The following is a 19,542-nucleotide window of genomic DNA, read 5'->3' as shown; positions in this document are numbered from 1 at the left end:
TATAAATCGCACCCATTAAAAAGGGGTAGGGTTTTGTCTTACCCACTAAATTACCCAAAAAACATAAAATTTTCCTGAAATCCCAATCTAAATTAGCACCTCCTTTTAGAGGAATTTTGTGGCTAGCATGTACGGCTTTAAAAAAAAAGAGAGTTTCACGTTAAAGCACCGCTAGGAAATGCAGAATTGGTGTCATAATTTTTTTTTTTGGACGCGGTTAGCATGCGACAAACCCGCACATATAGAAATGCGGCCTTGAAAATAAATATATTTTAAAATATAATTGATCCTAATTTGTAGAGGATATATAATTTTATAATGGAGATCATAAATATGGAAAAATAATAATAAATCAATAAAACTAAAAGTAATAATTATATTAAGAAAACATTGTTTTTAGATGGACCACCTATTTGCATCCATCTTTTAAGATGGATGCTTTATACCTCTAGACCATATATTGTAGAAATACGGTCTAGCCTGCATGAAACAATTGTTCTTTTTTTTTTTTTTACCTAAAAATTAATTTCTTCCCTTTACTAAGTTCAAAAAATAGTACAAATACTTAAGCGCTTGAAAGTGGATGGTCCAGATATTATATTACAAGACACCATTTTATTAGGGCATAAAAATTCCATTTTTTTTATTCAAATTCATAATTGTGAGGTTACCAGAGCGCTGTTATATACGGAAGAAGTAAGAATCCCGAAAGTTGGATCCCACCAGGATCGGGTATTTAATTGGCCAAAAACTCAATCACCAAGAGTATAGACCATAATACAAATACAAGAAATAAAATTTGAAACAAACACACTACAAGAATACACAAATTTACGTGATTCACCTTAAAAGGGCTACATCTATAAGCATGATACACTAAAATCTATTATACTAATAAGAGCTTCGTCACATATTTTGGGATATAGAAATACCTTCCTAACCCTCGACAAAACACTAGCTGAAAAATCCTTTTAGACTAGCTCTCCCAAATATATTAACAATCGATCTCTCATCTCTATTTCACAACTAAATCTAGTCAAAAAACTTTGAAGATGATCACGATTTTTTTTTAAGAAAAAAAAAAAAAAAAATACCACCGAAAACCTCGCGAGAAATGAGCCTCTCACTTTGAAGGAGGCATCATAATATACGTTTGTCTTTGGGAAGCTCAGTTCTCTAAATGTCCAAGCATTATCTCTTTGTGGAAGACACCCACTTCGCAAGGTGGGATGTGCTCACACAACTGTAATTTTGGGCATATTCTTCACCAATTTAGTGGAAACAACTAAACATTGTAAACTTTGCATGTTGGAGTGGGCTTAAATAATTGTAAAGAATTTACCATGACTGTCAAATTTTTTTTTTTTTGCCCATTCTACCTTTTATCTAAGACTTAAGAAATCTGAACACTTTTTCTTAATATTCATTCTTGAAATCTAGTAATGAAAGTGTTTAATGGCACCTAAAACCCCACTTCCATGCTTTTTAAATGGCATTCCGAAAGCATCTGGCCCGAAAGGTTACTTTCGAGATTAACATATATTGTACTCATTTCTGTATCAAATTGGATGCTAACCCAAGTAAACACTCAATTTTTTAATGGATGACCTTTATAAAGCCTAGCCAAAATAAAGTGTCGTCTCAAATTCTCATCCAAATGGCACTTTTGGTAATAAACAATCTTCATGATGGCTCTAAAATCAATTTCTAACACTGATAATAAAATTTGAAAGTCAAAAAATGGTACAGATCTACGAACACTTATTTTGAGGTGAAATGGATGGTCTAGATAATTTGTTACAATAACCATATTTGCAGAGCTTGAAATCCTTTTTTTTTTTCACAACCATAATGTACGAGCCAAGATGATCAATATAAAGATTCTCTAATGCTTGAATTGAGTTTTTGAAGAATTAGAAAGTGTGGTTTTACCTGATTTTGATAGATCGATAAAAATGCACAATCTTTCAGGAAGAAGTTTAAATCGTGACTTTTCAAAATTGAAAAAATCGTTTCAATTTGTTTTCTGTTAATATATTCTTATTTTTTTTTTAAAAAAAGTTCAATATCTTTTTCTTGTTTTATAAAATTTCTATTTTTATTTCTATTCTCCCGAAACTTTCTCTAGTTCTCTGCTATGGATATGATGCGTGTTTTTTTGGATGGTTATGGGTAGACCATAGTTAGCAAGTATGGGGTGCACTAGTTTTTTTTAAGAAAGATGAAAAATGAATTCACCTACCCAATACTTATCTTGACGAAGAATAGATAACCATCTTATGATTTAGAGATATATCACATTGAATATTTGAAATTTATATTTATAGGAAGGTCTTTATACTGAGTGATATATATGGAGTGAAAGCATTACTCCTCACTGCTATTAATTTTTCTATATTGAGTGATATATATATATATATATATATATATTTAGAGTTTCAAAAATTCTAATATTTTAAATATATCATATTTTTTACTCCAAGTTTTTGAGCCTAGTCCGATATATTCTTTTTTTTGGATGGTTATGGGTAGACCATAGTTAGCAAGTATAGGGTGGACTATTTTTTTTTAAGAAAGATGAAAATTGAATTCACCTACCCCATACTTATCTTGACGAAGATAACTATCTTATGATTTAGAGATATATCACATTAAATATTTGAAATTTATATTTATAGGGAGGTCTTTATACTGAGTGATATATATGGAGTGAAAGCATTACTCCTCATTGCTATTAATTTTTTCTATATTGAGTGATATATATATATATATATATATATATATATATATATATATATATATATATATATATATATATATATATATATATATATATATATATATATATATATTTAGAGTTTCTATATTGAGTGATATATATATATATATATATATATATATATATATATATATATTTAGAGTTTCTATATTGAGTGATATATATATATTTAGAGTTTCTATATTGAGTGACATATATATATATATATATATTTAGAGTTTCAAAATTTCTAATATTTTAAATATATCATATTTTCTTACTTCGATTTTTGAGCTTAGTCCGATATATTATCTATCTCTTTACATAAAGTATTTTTACCGATCCATATTTTTGCCCGCTATTTTTATCTGACTTTTTAAAATAAAAACGATTAGTTTTTGATTTCATGGTGAGCCGATTATTGATAATGCCCACTTGCTAAGTATGATTATGGATTTATTGATAATCCCCGAATTTTTTATGTTATACAAATTTAAAACATATGTTCTATAAACTCAACATAGCTTCCAAGGTGTCGGACCTTGAGTTGCAAAGTTAAAATACCTCGCCAAGGACTCAAGACCACGAAACCCTGTGGACTTCACTAAAAAATTTCGTACTACTTTTGCTGTGGGGTCCACCGTTAGTATTGGCGTTCACGCCAAACTTGTGTACTACTTTCTTTAGTAGGTTTCCATCCAAATTTGTGAACAATAGTTACTGAAATTTAAAAGGAAAATGTTTACATAGAGCCGAGGCTATAGAAGATGTTGTTTTGACGTCCAAATATCCTCAAAATTGATTATCTCTATATCAAAATACATGGACATGAGAAAAAAATGGATTTAGTGAATCTTGTATCGCATGTTTGGACCGTCAATTTCAATATTTTCAAGTTTTTATAAATGTGCTTGATTTACGTTATTTTTGAAGCTTTAAATCTATAATTAAATATAAAAATATATTTTAAGGCTATCACAATAATTTTCAGTATTGAAACCATAGTTCTCGATACTATTTGAAAATGCGCTTTATTTTGATTGTTTAAAGCCTCAGCTCCATTCCCAATGTTAAATTTACCAACACCCATGTGAAAAAGAAGGTAAATTCACCGGAAATCTTCCAAAAATTGGTTCACTTTACATGGTAAAAATACAATTGGATTAAAGTGCGCCCATCAAAATCATATCTGATTACAATATTCACTTTTGGGGAGTCAAAAAGTGCTCTTTTTTAAAAAAAAAAAAAACTGAATTGTTTTTTTGAGATGGAGATACGACGATTTAACAGTGTTCACCATCTTCATTATTTTTTCCTAGAAGATGGGGATATGGACACATTAACTCAGCTCTCAAACAAAAGGAGGTCTGAAATAGGGAGAAAGAGTAAAAAATCATTGATCCTTTGGACCCATCTGGAGACAATAAAAAAAGTGACTTATACGATATATAGATAGCACGCCCATCTTAAATAAACCAGCACGGACTCTTTTGATCTTGCACATTGTTGGTGAAAAGAGAAGCAAAGATAATAAAAATCACGTGTGAGTACAGTATTGTATCGTCTTTTCAAAATTGACATGTCTTATTTTTAATAAATATTTGACGAAATTTGATGGGAGGGGCAATCGTTTGTTAAGACTTGTGTTGGGTTTGGCCAATCTTGGCCCTTTGCCCTACCCTTGTCCCTATAGGACTACCCTTGTCGCTATAGGATTGGTTGGGGTGGGCTGCGCTTAAAACAAACAAAAATAAAAAATAAAAAGATAATACTCATTTCTCTTTAACTTCTACAATTTAACGTTAAAAAAATAAACAAAAAAAAAAAAAAATTGTATAGGGTTAAAGGCTGAACAGGGTTGGCACTAACCCTAACCAGGCCCTCAAGCACAGTTGGTAACCTAGGTAGGGATGGCCCGCCAACCCTAGGATCAACCCGCTAGTTACCACCGCTTAGTCGAAATTCCATTTGGAATTTCGGATTTTGGCGGCTTGTATTTGGGTTAGAGGGAGGAGCGGCGTGGGCAAAACAGGGAGCTCCCTGAAATTTCGAAAAAGTGCAGCAAAAATGGGGATAGAGGTTAAAACCGGGTTTGTATTCATGGGAGGCATGTCTTCCAGCGTGGGTCCCACGTAACATGGGTTTTGGTGGGCACCACGCTCACTGTGGTTTTCTCTGATTGCATCATTCATTCTACACACTTCGAGGGTCTACCAAGTCGTATAATGCCACCGAAACTTCAACAAATTTCGCATTTGCACACTTCCTCATGCTCTCGTATTTCAATGTTGGACCTTATTGGATAGAAGATAAGTTCATTATGGGGAATTTCAGGTATTGTGAGAGGAGCAAAATTAATGCCGGAAAAAGTAGAGAACAACTAAGGAAAATTTCGCGGTTCAAATTTTATCCGTCCGGTTACATCGAATCTGGCTACTGTTAGGTTCTGATTTCGAACGGTTTTGGTAAATTTGTCAAGTATTTAAAAAAAGAGTAATGATCTTACGAGACCTTTTTACATCTATGTGTATAGTATTTCAAAAGATCACCATTAAATTTGACACAGATATCTAAAAAAATCGAGTCTCACACCCATGTGATAATTTTTCTAGAGATATGTACCAAATTTGATGGTGATCTTTTAGAGTTCTACATACATGAGTGTAGGAGGGTCTCATAGTATCATTTCTCTTAAAAAAAATTAAAAAAATAATATAAAATCTCATAAATAAAATTTTTTGTTTAAAGATCTTATAGAACCATCTCCCACCTATGTGTGTAGGACCCTCAAAGGATCACCATTAAAGTTAGCACAAATATCTAGCAAAGTCAAGTCTCACATCCACGTGATAATTTTTTTAAAGATTCGTGCCAACTTTAATGGTGATCCTTTAGGGTCCTACACACATGGATGAGAGAGGGTCGTATATGATCATTAATATATATATATATATATATAAGCTTTCATCATTTTGGCATCGTCGTCATAGTTTTTTTCCATTTAATTGGGTTCGATTACACAAATCTTGGTCCATCTATGCTCTATTAAAAGTCATATCATCAGTAAAAATATAAGTCTCCATTTCCTTCCGAAATACTTCCAACCTCGTTTTTTGTCTTTTTTAGTCCTTTCAAATAAACTAAATCGTACCTCCTAACAAGTGTTGTATTTAGTCAGCGCTACGCATGGCTAATCCACCTAATTCTACTCTATCTCAACTTATTGCCTATTGATGGCACACCTAAATTATTTCGAATGGATTCATTTCGAAATCTATTCCTTTTTGTCCTTCATCCATCTCGATATCTTCATCTCTGCTATACTCATTTTAACAAAGATTGAAAATTATTTTGACCATTAATATTTTTTTTTATATTTTTTCATCTTTTTTAAAAAAATTTAAAACTTTTTTTGGGTACAAATTTGTTCGTGAAACTTTATTTTTTCATTAATTTTCAACTTCACTTACATGTATTTTGTTTAATCACGCTTTAAATATATTTTATTAAATATATATATATATATATATTCAAATACTTTTTTGAATACCCAAAACCTGCCCACTTAGACTGGTTTATCGATTAAATCAGTCGAACCACTTTGAGGCTTAAGTTTTTATTCACATTCCGGTTCGACTCTTCTTACACTCGCAGAGGGTACTACTACAAGAGATTTATGGGCATTGCCTTAAAAATGGTTCAATTTCCACACACTCACTCACGCACGCACGCCCATGTTGGAAACTCATACGTACAAAACCGAAGGCATTTTGAATAGAAAAGGGGCATTTTAGGAAATCATAATTTCTGCGAGAGTTATGCACGCCGACGGCGTCAGGCTCTGAGAGACCCCTTTAAATCTCGACCTCAGAATTTCGAAAACCCCATCAAGGACAAGGACCACCCTATCGACACGTGGCAGAAGACCTCTGATCGATCCCCTAATCCCAGTTTCACGGGACTCCCTGCCGTCCACGTGGGCTCCTTATTACCGTACGATTACTGAACCAGGGCCTCGTGTCGCACGATGCTGCGTTCCACGAGTGTTACCACTCCCGCACGTCCGCGCTCGTGTCACAGTGGAAAGCCACACATGTCGTTCGCACGGGTGGTCAAGTGGAAGAAGGCACTCGCCCCTAGTGCATGGCTGATATGTGCAAGGGCGAGAGCCATGAATGCAGGTACGGTTCCCAATCACGGTGTGACACGTGTCACTACAGTGGCACTCGAGCCTATAAATAGAGGGATGGGTATCGCAACGCCAGGCGCAAGCGAAAGCGAGCGAGGGCTTGGGGGACGATTGTTTAGAGAGAGAGAGAGAGGGAGAGAGAGAGCCGCTCTCTGTACTGAAAAACGAAAAAAGAAACAGAGAGAGCAGCTCTCGTTCGTTGTGTTGTGTTTTCTTGGATTGAAATATAACAAGTTTTTGGTGGTTTTAATTTTAGAGAGAAGATGTTTATTGAGAGCTTTCGTGTGGAGAGCCCTAATGTTAAGTACACAGAGGATAAGATTGAATCGGTGTACGAATATGAGACGACTGAGGTTGTTCATGAAAATAGGAATGGCAAATATGAATGGGTGGTTAAGCCCAAGACTGTCAAATACCACTTCAACACGGACACTCGTGTTCCCAAGCTAGGGTAATCCTCTCTCTCTCTCTCTCTCTAACTCTGTTTATGGTACAGCGAGGATGTGGTAAACGATAGGAACGAAATCTAAAATAGGAAGGCTTGTATTACAAGATAGGAAAGGGCAATCTAAAATAAGAAAGTTTATATTGCAGGATAGGAAAGAGCAATCTAAAATAGGAAAGTTTATATTACAGGATAGGAAAGAGCAATATCTCTTTCCTACCTTGTAAAACAAACTTTCCTATTTTAGATTTTGTTCCTATCAGGAACAGAACAGGGCTCGCTCCCTCTCTCTCTCTCTCTAAAAACGATTAGTCTCTCGATTTCTCTCTTGGGTGGCGAGCTAGATGCCCAAAATACTCGCTCTCTCTTCATATGACCAAGTCCTCTCTCTCCGATTATGTAGCTCATGCTTATGGGCCGTTTGCTTGTAATGACAAACATACCCAATAGCGTGCGACTCTGAGCCGCCAATTTATGTGAAATGAATAGTAGAGTGATGTTTTTGCAGGGTGATGCTCGTGGGTTGGGGTGGAAACAACGGTTCTACGATCACCGCTGGAGTAATTGCCAACCGAGAGTAGGTTTCTCATTTTTCCTTTTACTTTTATTCACTTTTTTCTTCTTCTTTTACTCTTTTTACTCACTTTTGTTTATTAAATTGTGAAAATACATAACTTTAGCCTGATTTCCATAACTTAAATCAACAGTCGCCTGTTTCAATGAATCTTGGGCTTAAAAGTGGGCCTCTTCCTAAATACTTTTTCTCCTCATCGAAAATGGACCCTAACCTCGATTTGGGTTTTCATTTTCTGGAGTCAAGTGCCTAATTTACACACCAAAAAACGAGATTGGGATTTCATGCCCTATTTTTCGAGTGAAACAGTCAAAATAAAAATGTCTGTTACTATTTCTCGAGTAAAGCAGCCAAGATATTATTTTAATGTTTTTTTGGGGGCCCCCCAATTCCCAGGTGAGATGATGGCACCTGCCAAATTTTATATATCCATATAATTTATAAAAAAATTAAAATAAAATATTCGAAAATGTCGGATCTATATAGTCAATGGCTCACAGAAACATTTGCCTTTGGTTTTGGGTATGCAATTTTGGTATTGGTTAATGGTTTTTGATGTGTTGGAAATGCAGGGGAATATCATGGGCAACCAAAGACAAGGTGCAGCAGGCCAACTATTTTGGGTCGCTCACCCAGGCATCGACCATCAGGGTTGGCTCTTTCAATGGGGAGGAGATGTACGCTCCTTTCAAGAGCCTACTCCCCATGGTGAACATCCAAACCGATCAAAGTTTCCAATTCTAGAGAGAGAGATTTTCAGCTCAGAAAGTGAATTTCTATATATATATATATATATATATATATATATATATATATATATGTAAAATTCAAAGATTTAGTGAGCTCATATGAAACAGCCTATTGAATTTGGGTCGAGCCGATTGAATCTGGGTCGATCTCCCAATCACAACCTTATTTCATATTTGAACTTGAATGCTTTCTATTTGAATCGAAATAACTTGAAATTTAGGATGTGATTCACAAAAAAAAAAAAAAAAAAATCAAAATATCTTAAAATTGTTTTAGGGTATTTTGGTTAATTTATTTTTTGTAAATAATTTTTTTATATTTTTATTAAATTGTCCTATTTTTTGAATATCACCGTTTAAAATTTTACATTATTTAAATTTTATAAAAAATATTAAAATTTAGATACAAAATAAAATCGTGATCAATCTAGTAAATTGATTCAGCATTTTAATATATATATATATATATAGAGAGAGAGAGAGAGAGCGCGCGGAAAGAGATAAATTTCAGCTCATAAAGAGAACTTTTTAATGAGCTAACGGTTTAATTTCAGCATTAATATATATATATATAGAGAGAGAGAGAGGAGAGAGATTTTCGGCTCATAAATAGAACTTTTTAATGAGCTAGCGGTTTAATTTCACGAATGATTGAGATTGAATTGCACATTTAAGGACAAATAAATCTACAGTTTTTAATTCTATAGAGGGAGATTTTCAGCTAATACAGTGGAGTTTTTAATGTGATGGCGGTTTAGTTGAAGGAATGACTGACATTGAATTGCACATTTAAGGACAAATAAATCTAAAGTTTCTAATTCTATAGAGGGAGATTTTCAGCTAATAAAGTGAAGTTTTTAATGTGATGGCGGTTTAATTGAAGGAATGACCGACATTGAATTGTACATGGAAAAAAACAGGTGAACCCAGATGACATTGTTTTGGGGGGATGGGACATAAGCGACATGAACCTGGCTGACTCCATGGCTAGAGCCAAGGTTCTGGACATCGATCTTCAAAGGCAGCTGAGGCCGTACATGGAGTCCATGGTTCCTCTTCCTGGTATCTATGATCCCGACTTCATAGCAGCGAACCAGGGCTCTAGAGCTAACAATGTCATCAAGGGCACCAAGAAGGAGCAGGTGCAAAAGATCATCAATGACATAAGGTAATCTCCAATGCCCAAATGCTAAGTCTCGTCACTTTCTCTCTCTACGCTTCCCTTTTCCCTTTTATGAGAGTGCAGGTGTCGCACGTGTCTCTATAGGCTTCCCTTTTCCCTTTAAAGTAGGGGTGGCAATGGACCTAGACCCTACCCTGGACCGGTCTGGGTCCAAAACCTCGACCCGAACACTATTTGTATCTGCCTGGGTTTGGTTGGACCCGATCCGTACCTTTGTTGGAGATAAAATACCTCGAACTCTATTTGTTTGGGTGTATTAAGGAATATATACAATAAAAACTCTTATTCTGCTTATTAAAAGACAAATCAAACAGCATGAAAAGTGATAGTGACCTTGTTGTCTGATGGTAAAAAAAGAGAAAAACGAAAGCTTATAATGTATATGATGGTAAAAAAAGAAAAACGAAAGCTTATAATGAGGAAAAAAGCTTATAATAAGGGTGGCAATAGATCCAACCAAACTCCGGACTTGACCGTATAGACCTGATAACCAGACGGATATAAGTATGGGTCCAATTTTGGACCCAACGGGTTGAATCCTGATCGAAAAACTGTACCTGAATACGGTTCGAGTTTGGGTCCAGGTCCAGCCGGATCGAACCCATTGCCGCCCGTCCTTGTAAGAGAGTGCAAGTGTTGCACGTCTCTCTCCTTCCTCTGTCTAGGTTTTTCAACTTTGTCTTGATATTTGTGACTTTTGCTAGTCATCTTCACTCTTTCCCAAAGAATTGTGTCTGCTCTTTTTCCACATTTCCTTGCAAGTCTACGACTGATTTCAAATGCTCTCCTCTAATTAATCCTCTCTTTTATCTTACGAATATAACTGTAACTCTCTCTCGCTCTCTCCCTCTCTCTCTCTCTCTCTCTCTCTCTCTCTCTCTTTTGTTGAGCTATTTTGTAGGGAATTCAAGGAGACGAACAAAGTGGATATGGTGGTGGTGCTATGGACGGCCAACACAGAGAGATACAGCGATGTGGTGGAGGGCCTCAACGACACCATGGAGAACCTCTTGGCCGCCGTCGATAGGAACGAGGCCGAGATCTCCCCTTCCACCCTCCACGCCATGGCCTGCGTCTTAGAGAACGTCCCCTTTATCAATGGAAGCCCCCAAAACACTTTCGTACCCGGTAATCAAACTCTAATAAGAAAGGAATGAATTAAAGTGGTTGAAACAGTTAGACCCTTTGATGTTTTCAGTTTTATTTGTTGGGACATTTGGGCTTGAATTTTGTTGGGTTTGTGTGGGCTACTCAGGTTTGATTGAGCTGGCCATAAAGACAAACAGCTTGATTGGGGGCGACGATTTCAAGAGTGGGCAAACCAAGATGAAGTCTGTGCTCGTTGATTTCCTTGTGGGCGCTGGAATCAAGGTTTCTATATATAGAGAGTGGTTCCTAGCATTGTTTGCAAAAATCGATCGATCTAACCATTAACCGTATTAATCGTGTTGTTTGCAAAAATCGTTCGATCTAACCATTAACCGTATTAACCGTGCAGTTAGACCAGAATCGGCCATTCTGGTTTTGGGTAATCAACCGGTATTTAAAAAAAGAATTAAAAAGAAATTATATAAATCTTCAAAAATAAAGAATTTGATTTGTTCGTTCTTTATGTGTTTTCTTTTCAACACTTTTTTTACTCCGTTTGGAACTTGGTCCTTTTAGAGCGGTTGAATATGTTGGTTTATTGGTTAGATCATGTTGGTTTATTGGTTAGATCGGTTAAACCGCTTTCAAACCTAAGTCTAGTTAACAGTTCCGATTCAATTTTAGGAACACTAGTCTTAGTGAGAGATTCTCTTGACAAGTGAATAAGAGTATTCGAATAATTGAACCAGCCTTGAAAAAGGCCAAATGGCCCGTTTTTGTTGCCGGTAAATTCAACCGATAGTTAAATCCGTCCAAAGAGTGTTAAAAAAATAAAAAAATGGCAAAAAATATTTTAAAGCATGTACATGGTTGAAAATTTATGAAAATCTAAAATTAATAAAAAATGGATATTAAAAAATTGATTTGTGGCCTTGGGAAAATATTAAGATATATATTCCTGGTCAGAATACCTTTATAATTTTTGTCGAAATGATAAATATTCAAAAATACATTACACACAAATATCTTACCTTTTGAACAGGGAAAAAGTTTATATAAGGTTGCAACCTGTAAAGCTACGAATGCACCTCAAAAATCTATCTGAAAAGGTGGTGTTAATGTTGAAAAACCCTTTGAGTGATGATCTAGACATTGAGATGGATGACCATGAAAAATAGTGTATTTTACAATATGTTATCTATACTGTCCATTTTTTAGATTTTCATATATGTTTATAGATCTACTTGATTTTAATCATTTTTAAAATTTAAAATTTTATAATCAGATATAAAAATAGATTTTGAAGTAATCTTAAAAATATTTTGCATCAAAATTACGTACCATACCGTGATAAAATTTGAAGGTGCACCTGCACCTACGGATCCATCCGTATGGAAATTACACCCTATAAATTGTATACAATGAGACCATTTGTCTTTGGTGGTGGTCACTATTAGTTACAACCATCCATGAGCCACCTGATGTCATCAATTGTGACCACCTTGTACAATGGTCTCAACATCAAGTGGTCAAGATGCATTGTGAGAACTTTGTATGGTCTCAACATCAAGTGGTCAAGATGCATTGTGAGAACTTTGTATGCTTCTCCTGTAAGATTTTATATGAACTTTTTTGAATTTTTTCTAAAATACCATTCCCTTTAAAATTTTATGAGAACTTTTTTGAATTTTTTCTAAAATACTATTTTATATAAATGACTTTGAATATTTTCTAAAATACCCTGACCAAAATCATCCAAACCAAACGGCTAGTGCCTAGTTTGGATGGGACCGGCTGGTTTCAAGTTGGTTTGGCTTAGTTTGCGAACCCTTGATAAGAGAGGAGAGCCTAAATAGGGAACGTTAGCCTTAGCCCGGAACTAGTTCTTGGCTGCATGGCATTTATACCGGACCTAGTCCCTGGCTGCTGCATGGCCCTAGTCCTGCGCTGTGGTCCCTGGTCTGGTCCGGTCCACGTTAGCCTGAGCCCTGGGCGTGGGCCCAGTAAAAGAGAGAAAAGTCAGGCGTCTGATATAGACAGAGAGCGGTGAATGTGGTACTAAAATGGTTTATAGTGGGAGAGAAGGATTGTGATAAATGTGGTTGGTTGGTGTAACAAACAGCCCACATCGATAGTGAGCTACAATCACCTCGGGAACAACGATGGGATGAATTTGTCAGCGCCACAGACGTTCAGGTCCAAGGAGATATCGAAGAGTAACGTTGTGGATGATATGGTCTCCAGCAACGGCATCTTGTACGAGCCTGGAGAGCACCCTGACCACGTCATCGTCATCAAGGTGTATATGCTCTCTCTCTCTCTCTCTCTCTCTCTCGGTGCCGGAATCGCATGGAGCAAGACCCAGAATCCGGGGCACTTAACTAAAGCGAGTTTCCGAATTCTGCAGTCTTGTAATGTTTTTTTTTTTCAACAAACTAAGACCCATTAAATATAATCCTTCGGGCTAATTTTTTGAAAGATACACTAAGTTTTGCATTTTAAAAACAATTTGATTTTTAAATTTGAGCTCAAATCCTGTTGATTTGAAGTTTTACTTCTGAAAACAAAAGATATTCTTCTATTCATTTATTTACAATTCAATAGAGTTATTTTTTTTTATTTACTTAACAAAAAAAAAAATTTATGATAAGGCTAATCATTTTTGGTACATCTCCAAGTTAAAGATAATTCAAATAAAATTTTTTTGAACTTTACGACGGACGCACCAATTTACACCCTTAGCCATTTGAAAGTTACCTCTTATCCAATTTTCCTGTCTAATTTACACCTTTAGCTATCTGAAAGTTACCTCTTATCCTATTTTCCGTGACTCTGTGATTTTAAAGTTCAAATTTTCTACGTCAGTACACCTTATCTTTTAGGAGTTGGATCTTGTCTCTCTCAACTTGGTAATGACTGGTTCCGTTATGGGTTGGGTTGTTTGGGTTTGTTAGTACGTGCCCTATGTGGGTGATAGCAAGAGGGCCATGGATGAGTACACCTCCGAGATATTCATGGGTGGGAAGAGCACCATTGTTCTGCACAACACTTGTGAAGACTCACTCCTCGCTGCTCCGATCATTCTCGACCTCGTCCTCCTCGCTGAGCTGAGCACCCGTATTCAACTCAAGGCACATGGAGAGGTGTACATTCATCCCCTTTCCCCTTAATTTTGTCAATCCTTTTGCTCCCAATATTTTTCCGATATCAGGCGAAATGGTGTTTTTGGTTGTTGAAAATTAACTTTGGTAATGATGTTTTATTGCATTTCTCACAGGAGAAGTTCCACTCCTTCCACCCGGTTGCCACCATCCTTAGCTACCTCACCAAAGCTCCCTTGGTAAGTTTGTTATAACATTATAACCGAAGTTTTAGGAGAATTAGACTAGATCAAAAGTATACATAAAAGGGTTAGACAATCTAATTGACATTATTTCATGAATGAATATGATCAGAAGATCTGAATTTTTTTTTCAATTAAGAGACAAAATCAAAGTTATATTTAATTTTTTTTTTGCATTATTTATATCAAGCACAATTTTTTTTTATTGGTAATGAAGAAAGGAATCAGTTTCTAACTAAGGCTCTTGGAAAAATTGAATATGTTAGGTTCCACCTGGTACACCAGTGGTGAATGCCCTCTCCAAGCAAAGGGCAATGCTTGAGAACATTATGAGGGCCTGCATTGGTTTGGCCCCTGAGAACAACATGATACTCGAGTACAAGTAGAGGGGAATTCTACATATTTTTCCCTTCTTTTTTTGTCTTTTTTTTGCTTCATTTCTCATGTGGTCGTGCGGGTACAAGGAGGAGGAGTAGTCCGTGATTTTGAAAGCTTGAACAAATAATATGGCTGGGTGGTTATTGCCAAGGTCGTCTCTTGTCATGTCTTCAGATGGTTTGCAAGTTATCGTGGTCCCTCCTCTATGTCTGTGTCTTCTATTTTGAGTGACTGAGGGCTCACCTTTTATATCCGTATAATACAATAAGTAAGAAGTACAGAAAATGTTTTCTTTTGGGATCTCAATCTGGAATGTATTCAAGGCTGCTGTTGTAGGCTCCATTTTAGATATGGAAAAAATGGATTTAATTGTGGACCTCCTGGCCCTTCATTTACCTCTTGAAAGTTTCTTAAATTTAGTTTTGAAAGGCATGTGTTTTTTAGAATAACAAAGTGGTGGGTTCCTCTTAGAGGAGCCTTATTTTTGTCCTACATAACAAATTGTTTGGAATGTCATAGTGTTTTAACGATTTGTATATATGCTACAAAACAAATGAGTTCATGCAATGATCGTATAGTAATATGATATAACCACTTTCAAAACTATGGTATGGTATAGTAATATGATATAACCACTTTCAAAACTATGGTATGGTTGTTAGTTTGATCCAAATTTTGAAATATACATTTTTTTTTTAGGTTTTTTTTTTTTTTACAAGATGCTTTGATTTAGGGTTTAGAATGATATTTTCATTTTTTAATTTTTTTGGATGGTTTTATTATTATGAGATAAACAATGTTAAAAAAAAAAACAAAATGATTTTGAGTTTATAATGGGCAAGATTTTGAAATTCATCAAATGAATGGTCTAGATTTATTTTAAGAGGGGATTTATTTTGATCATATTTAGAGTTTAAATTGATTTTTTTTTTTTTGGATTAATTATTGAGACGAAGAGAGTGCAAAAATTTAGGTCATATAAAAAATACCACAAACATAGTTTTTTTAAGTGCCAGTGTATTATATTATGATACAACCGTTGTATGAAATCACTGCTCTTTAACAATGGCTTCGGGTTATAATGGTTTTGAGTTTTGGTAGACCCTCAGTATCACAAGCATTTCTATTATGATTCAAATAATAAACTCCTATCATCATCTTTTTCTTTATTAAAAACCATATTCTCAATAGATTTTCAATCGCGTTTTTTTGGGTCTACTTTTTATTCTTTTCAATTTTTTAATTCTTTTATTTGAACTAACTCGCATCTCTTAACATATGTTTTATTTGGTCGGTGTCATACATGATTATGCCATTTTACTTTACTCTTTCACATTTTATCACCTGTTAGTGCCACGTTTAAATTCTCTCGTATAGATTTATTTTGAATTCTATTTCATATTGTTTTGTCACTCATTCATCTCAACATCTTCATCTTCGCAGCATTCATTTTATGAGTATATTGTTTTCTTGTCTATACAACATTCTATTCCATAGAACAAAGTTGGTTTTACTGTTGTCCTATAGAAGTTGCCTTTCAACTTCATTGATATGCGGCAGCGATCATATAAAATTCAAATAATAAATTCTAGGCCCGTCGAAATATAAGGACAAATGATATGTATGAGAAAGAAATTTACAGTGATTGGGATAAAAGGAGAAGCTGTACCTCAAAATCCGTCACAAAAAATGCAATTCTAGCTCCAGGTAACAAATTGGTGGTTTGTGTTTTCAATTTTTTTTTTTGGTGATTGTTCAGAAATGAGTGTATATTTCAAAACTTGGTTCAAACAAATGACCATAAGATGGTGTTTTAATGTTGTTACATCATATTAACATACAACGGTTGTATAAAATCAGTGCCCTTTGGTGATTATAAAGCAAAAAAAATGATAGTGATGAAACTGAATAATGAATTTCAATTCCTAAAAACAAGATATGTTTTGAGGCGTTATCGTGCAGCTGAACAATGGATTTCAATTCTTAAAAGCAATGTATATTTTGAGGACATCAGACGGCCAGCAAGTAGCATCCTCTTGAAAGAAAGTTTTTTAAAAAAAAGTGATCAAAGATGGTGAGGGAGAATTAGCACAGGCATCAGACTAGCGGGCGAGCGAGTAGCGGGGAGAAGTAGAAAAAAAAAATTTGAAAAAGAGGCAGATGGAGAACTACGGCTGGCGAAAGAGCCGGGTCAACCCTGGCCCTATTCTCTGGAGGGCCTGCCCAAGCCTGGTTCAGCCCAGATTAGGCCAAAGAGGGCCCTGGCAAGGCCGGGCCCTTGGGTGTATCCGGGCTATGCTATACTAATCAAAATAACAAAAGGGGAAGAGATATGTCACTGTCTAATGATAATAAAATTATTTGAAAATTTTAAAAAGGAAAAAATCCTTCTAAACTCTAAATCTAATCATCTCACTAAAGTAGATAAGTTATATTAATTGAGTTTAAAAAACACTTTTTAGAGTATGTTTTTAAATTTTGTTTTTTTATTTTTATGATAATTCATTTTAATGGAAAAAGTATATATTTAAAATTTACTACATATTTAAAAATTAAGATCAAACAAAAAACCTCTATATCATTTTTTATGATTCTTACATATTTAAAAATTAAGATCAAACAAAAAGAGCTTTACATCATTTTTTATGATTCTTTTATTATATTAGTAAGATGAAATCACTCCTCCTAAACTAAAAAAGAGAAACAAATTAGGGCTGGCCCTATCTTGGCCTCGGCCCGGCTTGACGGGTCCTTGGGGTATATTTTGTGGCCCGGGCCCTAATTGTTTAGGGCTGGGCTGGGCTAAAACGGGACAGACCGAGCCACCCAGCCCATTGCCACTCAGGATAAAAGAGTCAAGATAGGGAGTGCTGGGTTGAAAGATAAGTTCTCACGTCCTCTGGTCATACCTCTCGTCCCCGTTCCAGGTCTCTCTCATCCCCTTGTCTACGTCCCCTCTCTCTCTCTAAAAGAGGGCAGAAATCCGCATCCTTTGAGCGTACTTGTTATCAATGTCAATCTACTGCGTGTCTTCACTTGTAGTGGAGACTTAAAATGTCTTCTCCCATGGCGGAGCCTCAAATAAGCAGTTGAGAGATAACAAGATGGGTAGATTTTAATGGGGGAATTGGACCCCGACCCGGATCTGACCTAGGACCCGCCGGGTATATACCCCAACAGGTCCAGGTATAGGTCCAACATTTCGACCTTGCAGTTCGGGTTCAAGTCCAAAACCTGGACCGACCACTATTCGGGTCCGAGTTCGGTTGGACCCGATTCGTGTTGTGATCGATTGGTGAAAAATCAGCAAGAGTTTATAAGATTCACACAATATCAAAGTAAAAACATGGAATAAAAAATCTAGCAACATTCAATCCATAGAGCATAAAGATTTAATGTGGTTCAGTCACAAATCGTGACTTACAACCATGAGAAAATGATGCGAGACCTTACTTACTAATTTGGGAAGATTACAAAGTGAAATCGAGCTCAAGACATCAATTTCCAACAATCTTTTCTTACTCTAAACAGAGCCCAAAACTAGGATACCAAGAACACCCAAAAATGGGTTCTCTTTGACACTTTTTCTCATTAAACGAGGGCAAACAACAAACCCACCATAGGCTCAAGTTTTTGCTCACTTTCTCTCTTAGAGCATACACAACCCTCAAAAGAAAACTCAATTACAGCCCAATCTCTCTATCTTTTTCTCTCACACTAAAACAAGGAACAAAACTCATTTAAAGACGAAAGTTCCTACAACCTCACACCCTTGGATTAGAAGCCCATCCAATGACTTAGAATAAAAGAGGAAAAGTCAAATAAAAAGAAAAACATGTGTGATTTGCGCTCACACATATAACAGTAACCCACTTAAAGACAAATCATTAAGCTCACAAATAACAATCTTCCACATGAATGCAAATCTTCAATGCTGTAAAATAATCATCAATGCAAAATTCTTCATCCTCTTGTGGTTACGCCTCTTTCATGAGCATGCATTGCTCATCTTACTTCGTACTTGTACTTCTCATGTGAACTCCACTTTCTTCAACACTTGCATCTTTGAGCTCTTGGCATCATCTTGCATTCACACATGATTTAGATGAACCATTGCTTATGAACCTATAAGCACAACCGGCGGTTGATCTTATATCACCAAGTTCCTTTGCATTAATCTCTCACATGAAGCCTTGAAAAACTTGGCAATCCATGCTCATACTTCTTAAATTTTAAAGTATTTATTTCACTTCATTCCAACATTTTCTTCCCAAGCTAAATACAAGCCAATCAACAAAAAAACAAATAAGTGAAATGATAAATTTCAGGCAGATCATGGCAATTATCAAAACCAACATCAGAGTGGGATGCAACACTCTAATCACATCGGTCATTCCTTCACCAAATTCTGAACATTGGTTTGAAGGAAATTCATGAGAAGTTTTCGGCTTCACATCCTCTTGTAAGAGCTCTAATTCTTGCCGATTATCCTTGTCAAGAACTTGCTTTGTACCATCAAGTTCTTCCATTACTAAACCATATGGCTCTTGTCGAAGAACTTATTCTTCTTCAACATCCACATTTACCCTTTTAGTTATAACTGTGCTCTCTAACAATTTGTACAAGTTTCGTTCTCGGACACTCTTCATCATCACTAGAGCTCCTTTTGAAACTTTGAGCATTCCATATTGCTCGGTAAATTTGTAGCTTTCCATATCAAGAGTAACAAGCGAAATCAATTTTTTTTCAAGTATGGCACATGACTCACATTTTCAAATGTACGAACCATACTATCATATATTTTTATGTGAATATTTCAAATACTCAAAATTTT

The 19,542-nt window shown here is 35.5% G+C and overlaps 1 protein-coding gene across 1 annotated transcript; it reads left to right on the top strand.

The window, feature by feature from the left end:
- The first annotated feature begins 7,021 nt into the window (after positions 1-7,021).
- Positions 7,022-15,084, top strand: MIPS2 (myo-inositol-1-phosphate synthase 2). Its single transcript, XM_006826921.4, has 10 exons — positions 7,022-7,398; positions 7,901-7,969; positions 8,539-8,674; positions 9,636-9,883; positions 10,800-11,026; positions 11,154-11,269; positions 13,110-13,286; positions 13,942-14,130; positions 14,265-14,327; positions 14,597-15,084. The coding sequence occupies exons 1-10, from the start codon at positions 7,211-7,213 to the stop codon at positions 14,714-14,716; spliced, it is 1,533 nt and encodes a 510-aa protein (XP_006826984.1). The 5' UTR covers positions 7,022-7,210; the 3' UTR covers positions 14,717-15,084.
- Positions 15,085-19,542: the final 4,458 nt, after the last annotated feature.

Source organism: Amborella trichopoda, chromosome 4, assembly GCF_054954075.1.
Source record: "Amborella trichopoda isolate Santa Cruz 75 chromosome 4, AtrichopodaSantaCruz75HAP2 v2.0, whole genome shotgun sequence".
Taxonomy (NCBI): Eukaryota; Viridiplantae; Streptophyta; class Magnoliopsida; order Amborellales; family Amborellaceae; genus Amborella; species Amborella trichopoda.
The sequence above is the reverse complement of the archived record's forward strand: the minus strand, read 5'-3'. Positions and strand labels throughout refer to the sequence as shown.